Here is a 23,921-nt window from a genome sequence, read left to right on the forward strand (position 1 = left end):
GATGGGGCCTCCATGGAGCCTTAGGTGCCCATGACCCTGTCACCAGTTGTACACCGGTTGTACTTTCTAGGACCACTTTTAATAGGTACTGACAACTGCAATTTGGCAACACCCCACAAGACCTGCCTGTCCCAATGTTTTGGAGGTGTTCAGACCCAGCTGTGTTGTAATCACCATTTGGCCCTTTGCTCACATCCTTGTGCTTGTCTATTCTTTCAGCTTTTCACATCACCACCTTCAAGAACTGACTGTTCACTTGCTGCCTAATATATCCACTCTCTGACAGACGCCACTGTGCATGACGTGAATCAGTATTTTCCACCCATTACTAATGTCATGGCTGATCGGTGGCTCCAGGACCAAAACACTGGATCTACAAAACTGTAACTTTCCCAGGAGAAGGAAATACGGGCTGACATTTTAATAATTATTTACTCATTATAATTTTATAATAAAAAATTATTCCAAGCTATAGATTCCTATGTGAAGGGATATTCACACAGTATAAAAGGTGGCTGGAGTTCATCAAAATCAAAATCAAAAAGCCAAAAAACAGGGAGATAGAAGGTTTTGCTCAGACAGCAAAGTTACTACTACTACAAGTTACTACCTATATGTATTAATAAAAAATCTTCAGGGATTCTTTACTAAAGACTTTGGGTATATGTTGTCACTGTAACTCCAAAAATCACAACTTTAGTGGAGAACAAAAAAAAAAAAAAAACCTTTTTAACTTTCAATGGAGATTAATGTAAAAATATTTTATTCTGAATTATTTTAGAACATTTCTAATGGTCTGTTTATCATTAAATTTACAGAACTGTCAGATACAAATGATGTTAAATATGGAGATGCATGGTTTTTGAGTGACCATGACAAATGATATACACTGCAGAACCTCTTTTAAGACTCTTAAAAGCTCCAGTGCTGAAATGGTTGGACTGGTTAAGTGGTTCTTTGTCTTTCTAATGAAAAACCTTACACCTCTCATGTCAGAGACCTTAAGAAAGCTCTAGAAGTCTTAAGAAAGCACTGTTACAAGTATAAGTGTAAATATAACCCTAACCGTTCTTTAACCCTCTTTTTATCTCTCAAAAATAAAAAAAAATTTCACTTTACAAAGTCAGGACCAAAGTCAGTTGGTCTTGATATTGTAGTCTAGGCCTGTCCGTCCCAATTTCCTCTGTTTGTCAGGACGTTCTTATCCAAGAAATGTCTGAAAAGCACACACTTACACAGAGGGCTATAAGCAGCAGGCTCTCTGCAGGGCAGCAGTGATTCAGGGAGGAAAGGCAATATACAGTGAGATAGCCAGACAGACAAAAGCATTCCTGCGGAGGGGAATTTACAGCCCTGTTCTAAACGGTTCTAATCAGTCAGAGTGACCCAAGACTAAGGACTGGAGCTGCCTGGGGGTCCAACATCATGGAAACAGCACTTGGCAGTACACACACACGCGTGCGCAGGCCAGTACTTCACTCACCTTATCAGTTGTGTTGTGTGTGTTTGTATGTTTAAGAGGGAATGTAAGGGTGTGTGTGTGTGTTTGGGGGGAGGAAATCTATAAAACAGCACTAGGACCAAAACCCTTTAAGCAGCAGAGCAAAGACAAAAATCGTTAGGTAATGTGTAACAGACCTGCTTATGCAGTGACGCTGTACGAGATTACGCAAGCTACAAAAATGCATGTAGGTACAGCCTCAGAGTGAGGTACAGAGCCTCAGTTTTGTGGCACTGTTCAGATTTTGTCTATTAACCCCTTAAAGTCTGCATTTTGGCCCACAGTTCAACTGCATACCATTTGTAGTGAATAATGCATCTTTAGATGAATCCCTTGGAACCCTTTACAAATGTTACTGGTAATCGTTTGTAATTGGAATTAATCGTATTGTTCAGTTTAGGAAAAATATTCTCCTAATCTTGCAGGTTTGTCACTTTTTGATGTAAACTGAATCTTTTAATTTTGTAAAAAAATTAATTAATTTTCTAAATTTCAATAGAAATGCTGCACAATTACCTTTACTAAGTTTTTTCATCTTCCTGTCAAGTTGCCATTCTGGCGATACAAGAAAATCCGATACCAAACTATGATAATACGAAAAGTATTATTATATTTATGAAAAGTACTTTCAATAAATAATTTGAGTACTGAGAATTTCAATAAATCATCCGCGGAAGAAAGCGTCCAGGCTTTTTTCTGTCCTGGCACCAAAGTGGTGGAACGAGCTTCCCCTGAGTGTCCGAACGGCCGAGTCGCTCACTGTCTTCAAACGCAGACTGAAGACCCACCTCTTCAGAGAGTACTTGGACGAATAGCAGAGTACTATGGTCACCTTATTGACTTGTGCTTAGTAATGTCTAAAGCTTAGAGGTATCTTTGAACTATTAGTCTATTCTAACTAGCTGAGGTTTTTCTTGGGTAAATAGCAAAGCACTTTTGTAAGTTGCTCTGGATAAGAGCGTCTGCTAAATGCCATAAATGTAAATGTAGAATAACTACGAAATGTGCAAATTATGTGGTCACTAAACTGCAGGCCCACATACAGGTCCCTATTTTCTACAACAGCTCCATATTACCCACAACACATGACTTGAACCTCAATATTAATTTGGTAAGTTGGAACAGTGTCCAAGATCCAAGGGGGGGGGGGGGGGGGGGGGGGGGGGGCAACCCCAGTTGGACTATTGTGGTCCCTCAGCATTGTCCTGCTAGGTGGAAGTATATACATGGACCTACATCTCTTCTAAACGGCAATAAAGACAGAAACTATACCAATGAAACTGGAGGAATATGAAAGTGAAATGTTTAGCTTGTTTTGGATCCATCAGATATAAGTAAATATGGTTGTCAATAAAGTTTATTATACAGTCTTCCTTCTGCAGATCTACTGTTTATGAAACCGGCTACCCAGTGATTAGGTGGTCTTTTAAACATTACTCATCAATAATCATTTTAGTTTGGGCCCGATTGCCTGATTACCATTAAAGTTGAGGCCCGTCCAGTAGGGAATTGTGTTTGTGCTAACGCTAACCCAAACCCAACCCAAATATCACCTCCACTGCAGGTCAGTCACTGGGCTGGGCCAGTTAGGCCCTATAATTTGCTTGTCTAATCCAGTATCCTGGCCCGGACAACACAAGTCCTCTCATTCCAAAAGCAAACGTAGAGCCTGATTCCACAATACGACCACCAGAACCAGGAGGTAGTGGATCGAGCTAGGGGAATGTGAAATCCTATTGGTTATGCCATGTCCTCCAGAAGCACATCTAGATGTAAATGGGGATGCTCCTCAAAACTGAGGTTCTTAAGTGGTTCTTGACTCAAACTGTTGGTCAATGAAGCTTTAAAAAGAACTTACAATAAAAATGTTCTTCACACTCACACATCCCATTTACAAAAGTGCTTCTTCTATGGTGCTTCAGTGTGGCTCTTCAATGCCCAAACCTCCAGCAAACCCTTTCAGGCAGCTCTGTATTTAAGAGTGTATATAGCCCTCACTGAATGTCCTTTCAGACGTCGCAGTATTTATTTAAAGTTGGGAAAGGAACAATTAGGACCTCGCCTCATGCTTTCTTTCCCCAACCGAGGGTGACTGCCAGCGCTCTGGTTCTCAGGGAAATTAAGGCAAAGCTTGCTCGGGTCGAGAAAGGCTCTTTGTTGCATATGAAGACCTGGGTCCAGCTCCAGTCCATGCCACACACACACACAGCATCTACAGAGGCTCCACTAACACGCCTTCGTCTCACTCTCCATGGCTTTTATAGCCAAATCAAACAAGTTGCAGCGCTACGGCGAAGAAGACAGAGGAGGGCGAGAGATAAGAAAAGAAAAAATCTATTAAATGAGGAGGAAAGAGAAAAGAGGTGAGGATCTGAGGAACTGTGGAATGCTTGAGGAGCATCAGAAAACAACTAATGCCTATAAAGCTTTGCCTCATGAAAAAGCAGGGAAAAAAAAAAAAAAAAAAGATCCATGATGTAATGAGCTGTTCTTCATTGTGAAATTCTGAATAAGCATCCGGCTCTTGACTCAGCGTTGCTCAACATTCTCCCCCTCAAAGCACTCTGGAAGGGGGAGCCACCCCTTTGCTTTTTACCCGTCTAGGCCACACTGAACATGTTGCTCATGAAAGACAAAAGAGAGAAAGAAGCCACGGACGCCCCCCTTATTAAAGAGCCTCAGCCTGCATTAGCAGAGATTAGCTGTTTGAGATTAGATGGATGCATCTGGAGATGCCTGGTCATCCCTGACTGGAAGAGGAGTGAATCAGCTCCCCAACACCAGCATCTGCCTCCCCTGAGGGGGAATTCTCTTTATCTCTCTATTAAAGGGAAAGCATTGTTTATGACTAATTCAGCACAGGACTGTTCAGGTCAGAGGTAAGTGTTAAAGCAAAAAAGCTCAACATTTTAATAGCGGTGGACATTTCCTTTGGATAAAATGTTCATTGGATTATAGAAATTCCAGCTCCAGTGATAGAAAAAGAAAGAAAACAAACAAACAAAAAACAACAGACACAGAAGGTACAATATTAATTAAGTACATGATCTATGATTACTAATTACTAATAATGTAATTAGTTAATTAATTAAAATGAATACTAATAATGTTACAAAATTATGTTAATATCATACAGGTGTGGTATAAATGGACACTAAAGGTAATGCACATATTTGTCACTGTACTATGTACAGCGAAATGTGTCCTCTGCGCACACACACATGAACTAGGGGCAGTGAGCACACACACAGAGCGGTGAGCACACACAGAGAGGGTTAAGGGCCTTGCTCAAGGGTCCAACAGTGGCAGCTTGACGAGCCTGGGTATCGAACCCACAACTCTGTAATCAATAGCCCGGAGCTCTAACCGCTGAGCCACCACTGCCCCTAATATCATCTGATTAAAGAAGAAAATTATAAAAAAGTAAATTCACTCAAAGCAGCATTAAATAAGAATTCATGTGGAGTATAAATCACTTTTACACCACTGCCATAAATACAGAGGGAACGCTGGGGAACATACAAACTAAACACTAGAAACTCCAGTACATGAGCTCTGCTATCTGGTAGAGCAAAATGGATGATCCTGAAGAGAACATCTTATAATCAGTGAAACACATAAAAATATATTAATAAAAAGAAATACTTACGCATCACCTGGACCAGGAGTTGGAGACTGGCCTGTAAAAACAAAGGGAAAGAGAAGAAAGGTTCACACATGCGCTCACCTGCATGGTAAGTTATTCGGCAGAAGAACTAGATCTGAGCTCGAACATCAACATCTGCTCCCATCACTACTGAAGCAAGACACAGACTGCAGTGGCACGCAAGTTCATCCACAGCCTCCACGGCCTGCTGGAGTTCCGACAGCTATTTGGCATCCTTCCACTGCCCTCTCCGAAAGAAAATGACCAGCGCTTTAATCATAAACGTAACCGTAATGCAGCCCCGCGTGACATGCAGCATTTGATCCGAGACTAGAAGATGAACTGCTCTCGTCAGGACCAACTCTTTCATCCTCCTCAGCCCTTTAGCATGATCTCTCCTTTGAGATCCACCTAATGTTTTCACTGAGCCCAATCTGCCGCTTCAGTGCGGGGAAAAGAACAACGTTATTACGCCAAGATGACTTTGCAGGGAGGTAGGACGTGTACTTTCTCTCAAACGTGCTCCTAAAGCTGTCAGGAACTCTGTGTAATATATGAGAATCTGCTTCTAGTAAAGAGATTTAACCATATGCACACAATAGAGATCGTTCCCCCCCTACCCCTGTTAAAAGCCTGCTTTAGCCAAAACGGTGGGAAGTGGAGTCTGAGATTTATACCGGTGCCCTGCTATAAATCCACTGTGATGCCCGACGGAGATCTGGTGCTCATGAACACAGTGCTGCTTTAGTTCAGCCTAGTTTAGTTCACCAATCGGCTCCCCATATAATAACCTAAAACAACCAGACAGGAAAGAAAACACTGGACCTGCGATGGTGACGTTTAACAGTGCTGAGGAGAATATGGTTATTGTGACCCGAAGTGCGATGGACTAAAAGAACATTTTATACCTGGGCAGAAAAGTGAGAGAGAGCTCTGTATTGGCATCCCAACCACAGGAATCCTGAAGGCCGGAGCTGTTTGACAGCGTCATCATTCATTGCCATTTTTCTCTCTAAACTGTTCGGTTTTGAATCAGTTCAGTCTGACCATTGACTTCACGGAGGAATGGAAATACATCTAAATTAAGCAGCAGAAACAGAGCAAAAGCTTGACCAAAACAATAAGTATAAATAAAAAAGCACCCACCCTCATATCAAAGAGCAGGGCACCTATATGTATGAACCTGACAATACTGCTTTACATTGAATTTACTTTAGAACACTGATTTCTATGCAGTTATAAGCTCCTTGGACAAAAACCTTAAGCTGGTAGTAACTTGAAGAGGCTTGAAGTTATTGACCATCGCTTCGCTTCTAGAAGTCAGCGCAGGTCCTTTATAAGCGTTTTCTAAAAGCACACTCAGCAGAGAACTTTCATATAAACTTTATCTACAAGCCGCTGAAAGCCACTGGCGGTTCCTATGCGTCAGTGTTGTCTTTTGGTCATAATTCTGCAGAGAATGTCCTGGTAGACCAGTCTGACAGTACGCTTCCATACACCTGCAGATTCAGCTACTTCCTCCACACTATGGTCTTTAGCACGCCCAAATGCAATCACTCCTTTTTGCCAATCATCTGCTTTGCGACCCATTTTCCACACATCCAACGAGGCGCTCTCTGCATTGTAGCACCTCTTCTCAATCTATGAATCCCGTCGAACACCTCACCGGTATTTATAGCTTGATCATCCTCATGTAGCACCATCTGCAAGAGCCTGAAGTTACTACCACCTTAAACACGCAATTTTTTTGTCCAGGGAGCTCATAATTAGTTCTGTAATTGGTAATATATATATATTAAAATTGACATTTGCACTTGACTGACAGCGTTTTGTGTAATTTAAAGGTATTAGAATCGAACCAACGAGCAGCATCCGATATAATCTGCTTTTGAATACATCGGTCTGTACCGGGTCTGTAATTAGAAATGTTATTTTAATTCAACTTGAAGCAAAAATAAAGTGACCTTGTGTGAAAATCTTACTGAAAATGCACTAAGAGACACAGTTCTGCTTTCACACCCTGCACTCACTTGAAGAAAATGACTTGACGCATCTGTGAGATGCAAACCAACATATTTAGTGGGGGTAGTTTACCGTGGTGTGGCGTGATGCAAGCTTATTTCGGACCCTGCCTGCGTAGCCGATGTAAACATAATTGGTTGTATTCTACAGCCCTCAAACAGCTGTGCCAATACGCAACCCACGGACTCCACTCCCAGTATTTTTAAATCAGAGTTTCTGTGGTTTATTTTAGTTTAGGAAGTGTGACCATGCAGATCTGATCATCTTGCTGACTTTAGCTCTACCTCCTTTCACGAGCTCCAGCTGGTCCAGAACTCCTCAACTCACACCCGCTCACATCACCACATCACATTACACCCATTCTCAAACACCTCCATTGGCTTCCAGATAAATATCGCACAGCTCCAAATTCTCCTACAAAGTGCCTAATCTGGCCCCTTCTTACCAGTCTGATCTTTTTCCATACAGACCATCTCGCTCCCCCAGGTCTTCTACAACTGGACTACTTACTGTACCTCCACCTAATTTTTTGGCAACCGAGCATTTTGTTTTTAAGAGTTGCTCCTCGATTCTGGAACTTTCTTCCACCACAATCTAATCCTAGAACGGGTCTCTTCACACTCGTCTAATCTGCTTCAAGCCTAAACTGCTCCTCCTGGACAGTCTGTCTGTGTCTAGTGCTTTTTATTTGTGTGTATTGTTTTCATTGTTGTCTGTGATGCTCTGTCTAAGTGTAATCGCCTTTGAGTTTTGCAAAGAGCCAAAGTCATCATCATCTTCCTCCTCCTCCTCCTCACCACCACCACCAGGTCAATAAAGCAATAGTTTGACAAACTATTGAAGCATTAAATATGGCATAAATATTTAATTATATTGGCCATAAATGATCAGTTCTCAGAATGTTTTGCCTCTTAAAACGTATTTTTTAAATATTTTTTAAACGTGTATTTAAATTTTTAAACAAACAAACAAACAAACACCCTACAAACACCATCGTCTGCCCTTACCTAGCCGTACGTAGAGAACTCCGGTGGCTGAGATGACTTTGTGAGGGTTGGAGGCAACGCACTGGTAGTAGCCAGTGTCGGTGGTGTCCAGGTCCTGGATGCGTAGTTTGGAGCCGGACTCAGTTTTGCGGATGGAGATGCGGCCCTGCTCCTGCACCACAGGCGCGTCGTTCTTCAGCCAGCGGATGGTGGGCCATGGGTTCCCAGATACCTTGCAGTGCAGCGTGGCTGTCTGACCCTGCATTATCGTCATATTACTGGGAGGCTCCACAAACTCCAGGAAGTTTCCTGAGGAAGGGGGGGGGTGAAGAAAAGGGCAAAAGATCAGGACCCTGCACTTCAACCAGCCTCAACACATCAATCTCACTTTAATTTTTCCCGTATGTGAATGAATGGGCTGCAAAAGTTTGTGCGCTCTTCTACAAATACACTATTAATCCCCATCCAACCACATGGGGTCAGTAATCCCTTGGCAACACACGGGCAACCACCAGAGACACCATGACAACCACCTAGAACTACTCTGCAGCACCGTAGCAATCAACTAGCAACACCATAGTCACCACCTAGCAACCACCTGCCAACAACATGACAACCACATAGCAAATCCCCTAGCAACCACCTAGCAATAACAGTTCTGCCCTTTAAACCACACAGCATAGCCTGAAACGTGGAACCACTTAAGCTGTGCAAGCATTCTGCGCTTCCCTCAGGAAATGCCCCTTTCTAGTTCACTGAAAATCATTCTAATACACTGGAATTGTTGGGAACTACATTTATTCCATGCAGCTGAATCACCTCCTCCAGACCGACGCACTATGAGGCACGGATTCACAATCCTGTGCACAATCCAAGCATCTCTTTCCCTTTAGTTGTAGAAAACTCCGGCTGAGAGGGTCGGAAGGCAGTGACTGTGGTGCGAACGACCCTGCCGATGGGTCCGATCGCTCACAAATGCCTGAACCCTGAGAGAGCGTGATCCACCACATCTGGATCAAGTAATTCCTGCTTTTTTCCTCGACCTCTGAAACAAACACGTCCCTGTGAGCAGCCCCAGCTTGACGGCTGCAGGGCAAACGAGGAGCATCAGGGAAGGTTCTGTTGGTTTTGGCAACAGAAAGAGCGAGAGAGCACGAGAGAGAGAGATCTTTTTTGTTGTAAGACATCTACTCCACAAAGGTCATGCTTATTGTTAGAGTACTTTGACAACTATGACAAACATGGAACGGATGAAGCGGAGGACCTGCGGAAGAGGATAGCCACAGTAACTTGGCCGAGTGTCTTTTTACGTTTGGTGTAAAACAGCACAGCAATTACTCACTTTTAAAAACTGAGTAAGTCATAAATCAACACAGCAAGGATGAAGAGAAGGGGGCAGAATCACCAGTAACCCTCGCTGCATTTCCCCACAGAGGAGCTTTCCAAGGCACTTTAAATGAAGACTAACATTTTAATAAATGTAGATCAACTTCAATAGATGGACTATTTCTCAAAATAAAATAAAAAAATAAATAAAAAATAAATAAATAAAATCATAGAAATGAAGTGCTTTATGCAGATAATTAATGTCGTCATGTGACTGATATTCCCTCGGGTCTTTTACAACATGGTGTATATGTGAAGCAGGACTGAGGAGGGGCCCAGATGCTTTTAACGGTGCCATAAAACGCATTTATTCATCATTTTAATCGGCCTATATAGAAGGGATATGACTTCTATGGTCAGAGGAGAAAAATGACACCCTCATACACAGCATTTTCCATTCTACGGCACCTTTAAAAGGCATGCTGCCCTTTTTCCACTCTTTGAGAGAAAGTACCACAGCATTTCCAAATAGGCAGATTTGAGAGCTCTACATGACTGATAAATGTGACCTCTGTATGGTTCTGATGAATAAATAACAACAAAATAAACAAACAAAAAATACTGAACAAACGTCACTTTTACTTTCGGCTGTATTAAAAGGTCTCCACATTTACTGAGGAGAAAAATGGCAAAATCCTGATTATTTTTTAGCTGAACTGAGACTTTATGTGACTGAAATTGGTGTTTGCGCTTCACATTAGACAGAGAAAAGCTGTGGTTGAACATGCATTACTTCAGCATTCAGGAGATTTTTGAGTCAGTGCCCATCACAGCTTTCTCCTACTGCTCACACGGGAGTGAGAGATGACACATTAGGGCAGAGCTGAGGAATGCTGAGCGAGAGAGAGCGCGCAAGACAGGGACAGAGAGAGCACGCAAGACATGGAGAGAGTCGAGCGAGACAGAGCCAGGGAGACCGACAGATGGACAGATGGATGGATGACGGGCTCTGGGCAGCCTCAGTGTGTGAAGGGTGTGACCTCAGAGCTCGCGAGGAGCCAGACGAAGCTCAAATAAACACACATTCAGACCTGAGTGCCAGAGCTCCCGCTTATCATCCAGACACAAGGCCCACTCTGCCACTCACAGCGTTCCCACCAGCCCTGAGCAAACTGACCTCATGTCTATCCAGTCTACTGCGGCCCTCAGCCACAAGGCACAGCCTGAGGTCCACGAGGAGAAGAGCCATAAATGGTAGTCTTCTGAGCAGAGCTGCACAGTGGACCCCATATCCATCTGAATGGTTATATTAGACATTACAGGACGAGTAGTGCTAACGCTACCGCTGCAGCAGTCAACTCAAGCAGCCCAACGTATACTCAGATCATAACTCGCTTCAGTTCATTTAGATTCTAATCAAACCGTGACTGAAGGTGAACGCCCTTTACTCCGCTGTCAATCACACACTCGAGAAAAACATTCCACACAGACTGAATGACAACAGCACTTACAGCCTCTAACGAGAAGGGTTCAGGGGTGTTTCAGAAAGACTGACAGGACAATCACCAATGTCTAGATAACAGAGGGAGGAGAGAGCGAGCGAGAGAGTGAAATAGAGAGCGCGAGAGCAAGATCAAGAGAAGAGGATATTAGAAAAAGCACTATAAAGTAGGACCCTGGTCACACCTGGTCACTTCATCCCATCACTCAGACCACTTCAGCATATATAGCAGGGTAAACGCATCGGCCTCTTCAAGACACATTCAACAACCAAAACCCCTCCCAGTACAACTCAAACACCAGAAATAAGTGCTGCACAATGCTGTGTGGGATGAAATATTAAAATTAGCTCAATCAGATTTCAGTCTGACTAACCTGAGACTCATTTAAACTACAGAGTGTAAACGCATGCGGCTAAACAAACCAGATACTAGTCACATGAAGTGACCAGGTGTAAACAGGGTCGGAGGTAAAAGGACAACATTAAGGAACAAGAGAGCATGAAAGAGAAAGTGTGTGTGTGTGTGTGAAAATGAGTAGAGTAAGAGCAAGAGGGAGACGCGACAGCTAAAAAGAATGTGAGAGCAAGAACAGAAAACAAAATAAATAGAGCAAGACAGAAAGAAAAGAAGAAAGAGCAAGAACGCACAAGCGTGAGCGAGCCAGCAAGCGTGACAAAAGCAACAGATGCAGTGCGCAGTGCACGCGCGAGAGCAAGGACAGAGAAAGAACGGCTGAGAGAACAAAATAGAAGCACTAAAAAGAACAGCAAAAAGACACGCGAGAGCACAGGATGAATAAATTGAGCAAGAAAAAAAAAGTGAGAGCAAGAAAGTGAGAGTTTGTGATAGCAAGTGAAACAGCAAGTGAGATAGTGAGAGAGCACAAGAGAGAGAGCGAGCGCGAGAGAAAGCACGAGAGAGAGACAGACAGTTGGTTACGGGCAGGTTCTTACAGGTTACATCTCTCATCAGTGTAGCTGACTGGCTGTTCTGGGCACGCTCAGTTAGAGTTTTGAGGAGCGTGCACGTGTGCGCACACACACACACACACACACACACACACACACACACACACACACACACACACACACACACACACACACACACACACACACACACACACACACATGTGAGTAGCACACTGCACTGCTAGCAATTTGAACACAAGACTGTAGGCACAAGACCTCCTGTGGGCCACAGCCAGTTAGCGTTAGCATGCTAAGGCACGCTACAGTGGTTTATGCAGGAGGTAGGAAATTGGTGCAACACTAGCTCTTTGTTTCGCAAGCAATAGGTGCGGCGTCCCATCAAATCAAGCCCCCCGCATTATACGAGACGTGCCACAGAAGGGGGCACGAACGGGGCAGCTAGCGTCACGAACAGGGACAAACTGTACTTCGCAAGCAGGCACGACTGCTTACCACCTGCTGCCAAGCCATAACTCACTTACGAGCGGTGCAAAGCAAATCAAAACCGTTTGCAGCTAGCAGGCCAAGGAAAGGCCGGGCCCGAGTGGGAGAATATTCCAACGCAGAATAATTCAATTGCTTTGATGTTTTCCTCCCCTGAGGGCCGCGGAGCTGTTGGCCGACGCACAAACGCTGATTGGAACAAACACAGATAAACACAGAGTCCCGAGAGCGAGCAGGAGGGGGAGGTCACATCGCCCCGACAGCGTTCAGATTTCTACTTGATATGGAATAACAGAAAGCCTGCACTGGTAGTTTCCCAGTAAGATAAACAGTAATGAACTATACTATGTGGACAAAAGTATTGGGACACCTGCTCATTCAAAGTTATCCTGCTTTTGTCGGAGTAACTGTCTCTCTACTGTCCAGAGAAGGCTTACTAAGTACTGATCATGCAGGGTGCCTAAAGGTCACTTGGTTGTAAAAGATGGAGAAGAGAAGAAGTAGTAATTTTGTCCATGACAATTTGCCATCAGAAGCCGGTGTCAAAGAGGGCACAATTGGCCATCCTCTCTCCAGGTGGGTAGATGGTGCTCTCTCCCCTCATCACTCTTAAAGCGATGTAGGCCAGCATATGAGTCTGTTAGCTGGTGCGGTGGAGCTGGGGCCAGGCATTTGTCAGGGCGTGTCGGCTGTCCGACGATGCTGCATTGGAGGCAGATTGAAAAGGGGCGATGGCTGGTTTTGCATGTATTGGTGGAGACTAGGAGTCTTTACCCTCAGACTGTCGGGAGCATCGCTAGTGCTAGGGGAAGCTACGAAGGGATGATTTTTTTTCTTTCTTTTGTCTGGTTTTATACAGCTTTCTGATTTCCTTCCAGAAGATTTGACATTTCACAGACTTACTAAAGCAGGCTTGCTGTCTTATCCTTGTGATTCCATCAAAGCGCAGAGCTTAACAGACAAAAGTGAGGCTGTCCGCTTGTAAACTAGAGCAGGACAAGCACTGACGTGTGTGTGTGTGTGTGTGTGTGTGTGTTTTTCAGCCTCAGGATGGCCTGATATGTACCCTTAAAAGGTGCCACAGAGCAGATCTTCTCCTTGGCATTAGAAAATGAACAGGGGGAATAAAAACATGTCTGAGGTAAGTGAACAGCTTTTGAGGTTCCAAAGTAGTGCTGCGGTTCCGTCTGGTAGCTGATGTCCCCTGATATGGTAAAAACAGACACCCATACTCCTCACTAATGCACTTTGCCGTGCAAGAAATGAATGCTTATGATTGGTGATGTGTCAACAAACTTGGGTCCTTGGGCAGAAGGTACCTATGTATTCCAGAGTCAGTGATTAAAACAACAAAACTTAGCAAAGACTTAGCAATCTTTAACCCTTTCAGTTCTGTTTGGCTCCAGCTAATTAATTAATTAGTTCACACTTTATTTATCTCACTTTTTAAAGCAGAATTGTGAAATAGACAAGTCACTCACAAACACTGGTTGATGGAGCCTAGTGGGTAACAACCTCTTCACACTATCTGTCCTTTGGCAAACCAGGGCTGTGACCAGAATAGCTCCCATTTCCATTTTAGGGCACTAATGAGTGTGCCAGACATTTTTCTTGAAGCATCTGAGTTGTATATTAGGAGTCTTGCCCAGCAACCGTTCCCATTCTCCAGTGTGCATGTGGAGCATGGGTTATCCACCATGCTATCCAACCATTCATCTCACAGAAAAGAAATGCAGTCTGCTGGACTAAGATTATTATATGGCTACAAATTGGCCTAAAATAGTTTTAAAATATTAATGTGCAACAGTTGAAATATTTTAGTCCATATATATCCACAAATATAGAAATATGGTGCTATACAGATTTCCTTTCTAAGCCCTAGTGGGCGATAAGACAATGTTAGTGATTGTGAGTATATTCTGAGTATATAATGAACATTATTAGTACTTTTAGAACACTAAACAGCTGCCGATCATAATAAAATAAAATCAGCACAATGTGCCGACATATTCTTTTTATCAACTTCACTTTAGTAACGCTAAATATTATGCTATGTTTGATGCCTGTTCTTACCCACCCTTAGAAATGACTGAATTCCATATCGTATAAGCGATAACTGAATAATGCCTGTAGTTTAAGGGGTTAAACGATTGATAATAGTGCCAGAAGCATTCGCCATTCACTTTTACGATTCATTTGAAGAATGCCAGTGGAGACGCATTTAGCTCCACTTTCACCTCGGTCGCTCCTCTGCAAATTACAGTTGGCTGAATCAGCGCAGGAATGCTCGCGGCTTACACAGCCAGGCCGCTGACTACTCGAGAGGCTGCTTAAAATGGCTGTGTTGCAGTGGCTTGAGGCAGCCTCAGGCCTGACGCAATGGAAACTCTGCTAACGTTGCCCATCACCACAGAGCAGCACTCACCGATGATGTCACTGCCTCCATGTTTAATTAAAGCTTCCAACTTTGCCATTTGGAACACAGCCGGTCTTCCTCCTTCTCCAGTGGCTATTCTCTTTGCTTTAATGCATTCTTCACATAGTCTTGCTCAGGTCTTTAAACGTCTTCTCTTTCAGATCCCTCCCTGCATCTCTTTGTCTTCCTTCAGGTCAGATGACCTGGCACAAGGCCTGGGCCACTTTGTCTGTTTGTGGACAGTCGCAACTGATAACTGATATTATCCTGAAATTATCTGAGCACTTCTGTGTTGTGAAGCTCCAGTCCTACCTCATCCCAAAGGTTCTTGAATACTGAACTCATTATCATGTCCGTGAAACCAGTTCGAGACCACTTCTGCTTTGTAACATGGTGCATTATGCTGGAAGGAGCAGTTAGAAGATGAGGGGGTTAATTGTGGTGTTGAAAGGATGCACATGGCCAGCAACACTACAATACAAATTAGCTGTGGCATTCAGGCAATGATCAAATTGTATTAACCAGCCAAAAATAAACACCATTCCCCACACTACTACACCATCTCCCTCAGCCTCAACTGTTGACACAAGGCAGATTAGGTCCATGGCTTAGTGCTTCTGGTGAAAATTCTGGCCATCTCTACCATCTCTGTGCCTCAGAAATCAAGATTCATCAGACTAGACTACGGAGCCTGTGCCCACGGCAGCCACAGCTTTCTGTTCTTGGCTGATAGAAGTAGAACCTGATGTTTGGACGTGTGGTCGTCTAGGTCACTGTACCTGGCCATTGTTCGTTAACCCAGTTCTGATGCACCGGTGGCATCACTTTATTCGGACGGTTCATTATAGATGCCTCATTTAACTAAAATTCAGCTGAATATGTATTAAATGCAACTGAACTCTAAACTACATGTAAATGGATGTCTATTGAATGTAACCCTACATCCTAACCTTGGGTCAACCCTAAAACCTAACCATAACCCCAACCTTAACCTAAACCTTAAATCTAACCCTAAACCTAACCCTAAAAGGGTCAGTTTAAGGTCGGGGTTAGGGTTGAGTTTAGGGTTACATTAAATAGAGAACCCTTTACATTTAACTTTGAGTTCAGTAGCATTTAATAGGCTTTCAGTTGAATATCTGGCGAGTATCTACGAAGCATCTACAGAGGACCATTCAAGAAGAGTGTCCCTTTCCAGCATGACAATGACTCGAGGTTTGAATCATTGATCCTCAGGTCATTGTGGCAGTGCCTCCATTCTGAGTCTAAAAAAGTGAAAGTTAATGAATGAACACTACTCAAATATTTCAAAAATGTTTGAGCTAAAGCTAAACCATTAGGATGTACCCTGTTCTTCCCTGCTGTGCTGAAGCAAAGGCCATCGTCCTGAAGTGCATCTCAGATGCACTCTTACTCACGCATTCCTTCTCGTACAACAAACTGCAAACATATATGAAAAACACATCTGTATAGATAACTTACGGATGTTTCCGTCCCCCAGGGCAATGAAAGCAAATACCTTTCCAGCTGTTAAGCCCCGCACTCCTGAAACGGGGCCTGACTTAGGAACCCGCAGGGTATTTATCCATCATCAATACTGCTCAAAAGCCAATCCTCAGCACTGGGGTGTTTGCTATCGGGGCCAGAAAGACTGATTGATTCTGTGCATTCGAGGAAAATAAATCACTCCAGACTCCTCCTTGAGCCAATGCCACCTCCTTCCACTGGGCCAGCGCATACTCAGCTGTGTAATCTGCCTCTCCGAAAGAGTCGTGAAAATTAGCAGGACTGCCAAAACCATTACGCAAATACATTAACGACCATAAAGACACAACCAGGTGCCAATGAATCACACATACTGAACACAAAAGCGATGACAGAAGCACACTCGCACAGTAAAGCAACAGCGCTCTGACATTATACAGCACATTACGCTGTCATTACCAGGTTCCGGTTACAACAGCTTCTTTTGAAATACTGCACTGTGTTTTTAGCCCCTCTAAAATATGACCTCACTGCTCAGTGTGTGGCTTTTCTTCTCCTGCTCAGTTTTCCTAGAAAGTGTAAAAATGCCAATAATTTCAAATTTATACAGACATACCTGACAACCGACCCTGCCTTCAAGTGCTCGAAGTCAAACAGCCCAGACAGAACCCAGAGCCCCGTTAACCCTCACAGACTGCAGGACGGCCTCAGAATGGGTCAACCTTCATCTTAAAGCAAGGCTACAGCCATGAATAATAAAAATGTACAGTTTTACCCCTTTATAGCACATGCTGCTAGCTAGCCAGGACAGGTTTGCTGTCCAAGGTTTCTTTAGTTTTGCACCACAAAGTTAATATAAAAGGTAGTGATGTAACAGGTCACAAAATTTACAGTTCGGACCACTTTTATGAGTCATGGATTGGATCATTTTTCAGAGCAGCAAAAAAGAAAAAGGAAACAAATGTGAGACAGTAATTTTAGCTTTCATTTAGAGTATTTTGTGTTAACATTTGTATTGGTGATCTTTATTTAGATACATCCTGATTGTATAAGTGACTTATTTCAACATTGTCTGTCTGTGATGTAGCGGTTGAGTGAAGCTACTGCCTCTCTTTTGGGCTCAGTTTCATTCCGTTCCACATTAAGGGCCCTATTTTAGTGAATCACGCACCGTTCAGCTTGATTTACAGTGTTTCAGTCTGTCTTTGCAATTGCAGCATCGGGAAAAGTACACCTTGTGCGCCCCAAAACACACAAGAGACATGTACTAAGTCTCATGGGTGTGTTTTGGGCGTAACATGCAATAAACCAATCTGCGTGTCACTTGCCTTTCCCTTTAAGAGCCAGGTGCGGTCGGCCTTTGGCGGATTGCTATTTGAGTGGTGCAAAGCGAGGGTGTACGAGCGTTGGGCACATGCCTGTGTTGACAATTCACTGCCAAGATCATGCAACGACATCTGACTGTTGACTTCTGCCTAGGTTGTTTTCAGTCAGTAGCTCATCTGTGTTTTCCGTTGCCAAGACAGCAATGCGCCAGAAATTTACCTGAAAACACCTCATTTCTAGACCACCACACCCATCAGCGTAGAAATATTCGCAAGCATCGTTGCTACTTATACAACGCAGGTGGAAGGTATGAAAATAGACAGGTGGGGTGTAAGATGGTAACGAGCAGTGTGACGCGCCTTGTGCAGGGTGTAAGATAGGGCCCCAAGAGTTAATAGTGGAGCATGTTGTTCTGAGATTGACTAATAACTAATAACAAGCAATTAAAATGTATGAACTGCACTAATTAGCATTAGCAAACGGCATGCCTAAATAATCACATACTTATTAGTTAAAAAATGGACAAATGCAAACTAAAGTCAGGCTTTTTGATGCTGCTAATTGGCAGAAAAGTAAATTGCCAATCATTTTCCTCTGAATAAAACCATCCAAAATAGGGTTTCTTCTTTAATTTGGCACTGAAACCCACAACTTAGCCTTGTAGCTCCAGTGCAGAAGGCACAAGGCTAATGTGGCCAACAGGTAACACACATTTAGCACTGATCAACACTGTGGAACCTAAAGCTGGAGATGGAGCTAAATTATTGTATCATTATTAGCTGTATCAAACCTGCACCAAGTTCATTTTTTTGGATGACTATATAATAATATATAAAATAATATATAATAATAACAATAATAATAATAATAATAATAAATAATAGTGGAATACATCATACAGTATTTAAACAAAAAACATTGAATTGTTGAATAATGTCTCATTTTTCCATGCAGTGTGGTTTGAGGGTAACATGGAACATGGTTAGCACAATGCTAAGTAGTGGTTATACTTTCTATTACCTGTTAACTACATTAGTCTTCTAATCTTAGAGCAAACCCAAAGAAACAATCTTTGGACATCAAACATTGTTTGGCTGACTGACCACAAGAGATAAACCAACATGGGTCATAAAACTGCTACTTTCATGACTTCCATTTTCACAGGTCCAGAACTCCTTTTCCCCAAATTTACAAAAACTGTTCCTGCTAGACACTTTCAACCCCTCTGTACCCATGGCCAGCACTAATAAAGTCTCCACGGCACGACATTCCATTTTTCCTGCTCTACTATTAAACGGGCCTGGCAGGTGTTTTCCGTCCTGTGTGATTTATGCTCGCCAAAGGCTCAGGATCACACCTCCACACGGCAAAATCAAGCCATATATCCGGATCTAGATCTTAACACAAAGCCTTCCTATCTATTATGACATCCGTGTGAGGAACCAGAGCATTGTAACGGCCTCAAAGTCATTATATCTTTTATTCTGGAGAAGCGTGGGGTCTGGGGGGCTGCTAGTTGTCAGTGCTGTCGAGGATGTTTGGGGAGGGGGGTGCTGCACATTTTGCCTTGAGTTTGAGGTCTGTGGAATGTGTAGAAAAAGGCCAAGAAGAGAAAGGAGGAAGAGCACCTCATCAGAGCTGATGATTTATTGAAGGTTAAATCACTTGCGTGGGCTGTAATCACCACAAACTAGCCTAGCATGTGTTAGGGTAAAAAGGGTGGTAATTGGGATCCTAAGACTGAGGTGTCCGTAGAAAACAGCCCCGAAGTTAACCATTACTCTCTAATGCAGATCCTGGGGGCAGCACATAGCTTGCCGAAGCATGGCCTAGATAAAATATATTAAAGTATAGCTACAGGGTTGTGTGGGTGCGTTCAGGGCTGTGTTACTGTACCTTCAGACGTTGGCAAGCCTCCACTCTGGGCCTCTGCCAATGGCTCGATCTCCCCAGACTCTGACAGGTTCACGTCGGCCGCTATGGAAGACAGACAGAGCGAGCGTTAGCAAATTCCTGCTGACACAACTTTGGATCTGCAGCCATGGGCTTCTGAGTTATTAAGAAGTGGTGAGAGATTTAATGATAAAAACCCTCCTTATGTTCAACTAATCCTAAACTAATGCTCCAAGTTTGGCCAACCTGCATTTGAAAAGTCCTACTTTTGCTCCTCAACTGTGTCTTTTTAACAGCAGACAGACACGCACAATGATCCTCATCCAAGTAGAAACAACAAGAAATATCCATTTGCAGAACTAAAGAGAATCCCTTGGAGAACAGATCGGCTACAGACGTAGGGCCTTCAGTACTCCATGTTTAAGAGTTTAGGTGGAATACTGGACTGGAATAAATCTGGACACTAGACGCTCTATATAACCATTCAACAAACACTGAAGCTAATTTTTTCACTACAAGTGAAACTCAATTATGGCAGGTTTGAGGAGCTCATCATCCACAGAAGCAAATTTTCCAAAATTAAAAAATTTATTTAAAAAAATATATAAATAAATAAATTAATTAAGCTAACATTAGTAGGAGTTAACACCGCATTTTCTAGAATGTGCTATTTTGTTGCATTTCTTTTCTGAGTTTCTGAATTGTCAAAGTCAATAAAAAAGCAACTATTTAAGTAGTTATGTAGATTCGAAATTAGTTTGTAAATTTAATTTACCAAACTTTGGAAACTGATTGCCTTACATTTTACAATGCACAAAGAGCACATGCAACAGAAATGCGGCTTAACAATTTATTAAAAATGGGAATTTTCAAAGTTAAGAGTTACATTTTTTATTCAATGTTGCCATAACATTTTAAAAGTGCCCATATCATGTCAATTTTTTCTTTGCTTGATAAATCTCTTAATTTCATATATATATATTCAAACTCCAAAAATATCTGGTTTCAAATTCGCTAATTTGGGGGAATGAATGAATGAATGAATGAATGAATACGATGACTAAGACGACAATATGTAAAACATATCCACCTATTTGGCCTCCAGCAGTTTGGCCATAATCATTTACATTACATTTGGAAGACATGCTTTAGGTCTGAACTGCTTTTAGAACCACAGCATGCCAATCAGAACAGCGATCATTTACATATATAAGCATTAAAGGCACAGTATGCCTTAAAATGTGCCTTAAAAGTATGGAAATTGTCATGTTTTCAAATGTCAAGTAGACCTCTACAAATACAAGAAAAATACAAGAAACGTAAGACACAGGAGCTTTAAGTGGAAAACTTTAACCTAATGACACTCTTGAGCTCATGGACTAGTGGTCTGGCATACTACGTTCAGCGTTCAGTGCTCAAGCTGGAAAAAGGGGAAGGGCTGGTCTTAGAAAACACTTAAAATTGCGATTAGGTATTTTCCATATTTAGCTATAAAAGTTCCAAGCACTGTGACAATAACGAGAATAGGCATTGCCAAAAGTGAGGATTTAGAAAATATGAGTTTATAAATCCAACAGTGCTCAAAGCAATGACCTGTTCCAGTCACAGAGAGAACCATAGAGCAGCAGATTAGTGCCGTTCTGATGCAATGCAAAGACAACATGAGCCGTAACAGATATGAGAGAGAGCAATGAGGCTCCTAGGCCAAGAACAGCGGTGACTATCTGAAGCACTTCGACCTTGATGAATCTGCAAGGCCACATCTCGCTTATGGATAACCACGGTCAACAGCAGTCGAGCCGGTGCTTAGGAGGATCATCATCTGTAATCACACTCTAATTACATTCTCGTTCAACACTGAAGAACAACTTCCCTCTGACAATAAATAATAAAGCAGAACCATTACATTTGTGCAAGACAGGCCGTAATTTATGCCTGGCGGTTTAAAGTCCTAATAACATGTTGTTTCTGAAAACAGTCGAGCCAAAATGTACCCCTTCACTTTTTCGTGTTCCCTCTCGTCTGATCCAGCGAGACATCAAAAAAGATCAACACTCCAAAGACGAGATTTACGCCACTGTTATTCTTCGTTCCGCTAATCTTTACGATAGTGGAGTTAGCCTCGTATAAAAAAGGGCTTCAGGGGTCCAAGAGTAGGAAACCACATTTGGCAGGCTGTAAGTAGCTGGTCCACAGTGAGGTCACCCACATAATTACACAGTGCTCCATTAGCGTGGAGCTCTGCAGAATGCACCGCCAGCCTGGCTATTAGCGCATTAATGAAGCAGCGGTGACGAGGGCTGCTCCGGACTGTCCCATCCAATCCGACCCTCTGTGGACTTGCATTAGACATGCATCGGTGCAAGTATCAAACATTCAGAAAGGATGATTTAATGCCATCTGTCATAGATGCTTACAGGAACATTACACTTTCACTCAAACAGCATTTTCATGAGCAAGTGAAGCTCTGCAGAACCTCATGTTTGGCAAATGCAAGGATTTAAAGTGCTGGGTTTTGTTCTAAACTTTGAACTGAAGCCGAGACAGCAACTGCAGTAAAAATCAGTGAGGATCAGAATACAGTTTGCTCATTAAAGATGAACTCTTCTGCAAAATTTAATTACTATAAAGTAAACAGTCTTTCGGAGTGGCTTGGGGAGTTCATCCAGATTTGCTAAAGAAACCTGCCAGGTCAGAATTCTTTACAATTGTGGTGATGGGAGCCAGATGTCCAAAGCATTTATAACTCCATCAGAGAAGATCATTACATACATTAATTACTGCCTGATGGCAGAGGTGTTGTATTACAAGATTTTTTTTTACATATTTTTTACATATATATTAAAAATAATATATATTTTATTTAAATATACATTCATGCCATTTAGCTGCCGCTCTTATCCAGAGCGACATACAAGCTTACTCGTATTGCCCAAGGACTCTTATTGGTGTAGCACAGCCTAATCACCCAGACCGGGAATCGAACCCCAGTCTCCCACATGGTGTGGCAGCTCAGTGGCAGGTAGTGGTGTTCTCTGTTGCCTCACACCATCCATCTATGGTAAAATGGTACATTCAAGGCAAGATAGTCCCTAAAGGAAGTGTTTACATAGCACTGAATTATGAGGAAAGCTTTAAAAAAAAATACAATAAATAAAGTCATTAATTTGATTGGATCACGAGTTCAAGACATACATTCCTTCATTTGAGCATCATATTTTCAAGGCCTTAAAAACCTCCCAAATTGAAACTAATGCAACAAGTTTAATGGCTGCAATATTTCTGCTCAGGACATCGTAATATTTTTTGTGGATGTGTCCAGCCTCAAATACATCTATGAATATTGCACAGAAATCAATTTAATGTAGAAATCAGATCTGGAAATTGGGCACAGTGGAATAAAAGACATGAAAGGGAAACTCAGTCCTTCACATTCTTTCTGCATCTAGCTCGATTAAATGATCTTTTGGAAGCGGATACTTTATATGGGTGCATTAAATCCACAGTCAACATGGCCCACTGTAATTAGCTGGGCAGATTTCTCTAATAAACACAGAAGACATCGGACTACAAGCCGTGCGGAATGTTATTGCTGGACGCAGGGCTCTGGCTACCAGGCTTATTTGAGTTGAACCAACAGCAGTGGATTGTCCATGGGGATGTGCCGGCAGATGCGACTTATCCATATGCTAGGTAGGAGGATAAGTAATGGATTCTTGCGAAAGCCAAAGCAAACAGAAAACGGGCAGGTCCTACAACAAATGACCGTTCTATTGTTTAGGTAATACCACTGGGAATGATTTTACAATGCGTACTCCCTCTTCCAGCGTGCTAAAGCCGAAGGATGATGTTCTGATGATGTTTTTCCAAAGTTCACGTCAAGATAAAGAATTAATAACACTTAATTTACCACCACTGGGTCATGAACAAGCTGCTAATCCCCTCCAAACATGTAGAAAAACATCCCTGTTCCCTGGAAAGGCCCAAGGCAACAAAGTGGAGAGCATGCAGGCCAACCTTGGCATGGTGTTCTGCCGTGTCCTGAGGGAAAGGAATAAGATGAATGAGCACCTCTGTTATTTGGCCTGGAACCAAAGCAATTTATGCTCTCACGGGCTGACAAATGAAGACAGAGCTGTTAATTGTTTGAGCGTTCACAACAATAACTTCATAACTCGCCTCCGACTGGCTCAAATTAACCCCCCCCCCCCGTCACGCAGCCCTGAGCTCACAGCTGCTTAATTTAAGGTGTGAAGGATTGCTCGTCTCTGAACGTGACTCATGCTACATATTGTGGTATGAAAGCACAAGTTGCTCTTTAGGTCGTACTGCTGTTTAGTTCAGGCTAATATTTATATTTGCGTAGCCGTGTACAAGGCCCTACTCCACACATACATTATTAACAG

General features: G+C 42.7%; 1 protein-coding gene across 2 annotated transcripts in view; it reads right to left on the reverse strand.

The window, feature by feature from the left end:
- The window catches only part of ror2 (receptor tyrosine kinase-like orphan receptor 2), a 94,638-nt gene that overhangs the window by 16,289 nt on the left and 54,428 nt on the right, over window positions 1–23,921 (reverse strand). For both annotated transcript variants that reach the window (XM_072659264.1, XM_072659263.1), the window contains exons 2-4: window positions 19,519–19,599; window positions 8,177–8,464; window positions 5,151–5,181 (exon numbers count right to left, since the gene is read on the reverse strand). In XM_072659264.1, coding sequence (XP_072515365.1) covers window positions 5,151–5,181; window positions 8,177–8,464; window positions 19,519–19,599 — 400 coding nt within the window. The remainder of the gene's footprint in view (window positions 1–5,150; window positions 5,182–8,176; window positions 8,465–19,518; window positions 19,600–23,921) is intronic.

This window comes from Salminus brasiliensis, chromosome 16, assembly GCF_030463535.1.
Source record: "Salminus brasiliensis chromosome 16, fSalBra1.hap2, whole genome shotgun sequence".
Taxonomy (NCBI): domain Eukaryota; kingdom Metazoa; phylum Chordata; class Actinopteri; order Characiformes; family Bryconidae; genus Salminus; species Salminus brasiliensis.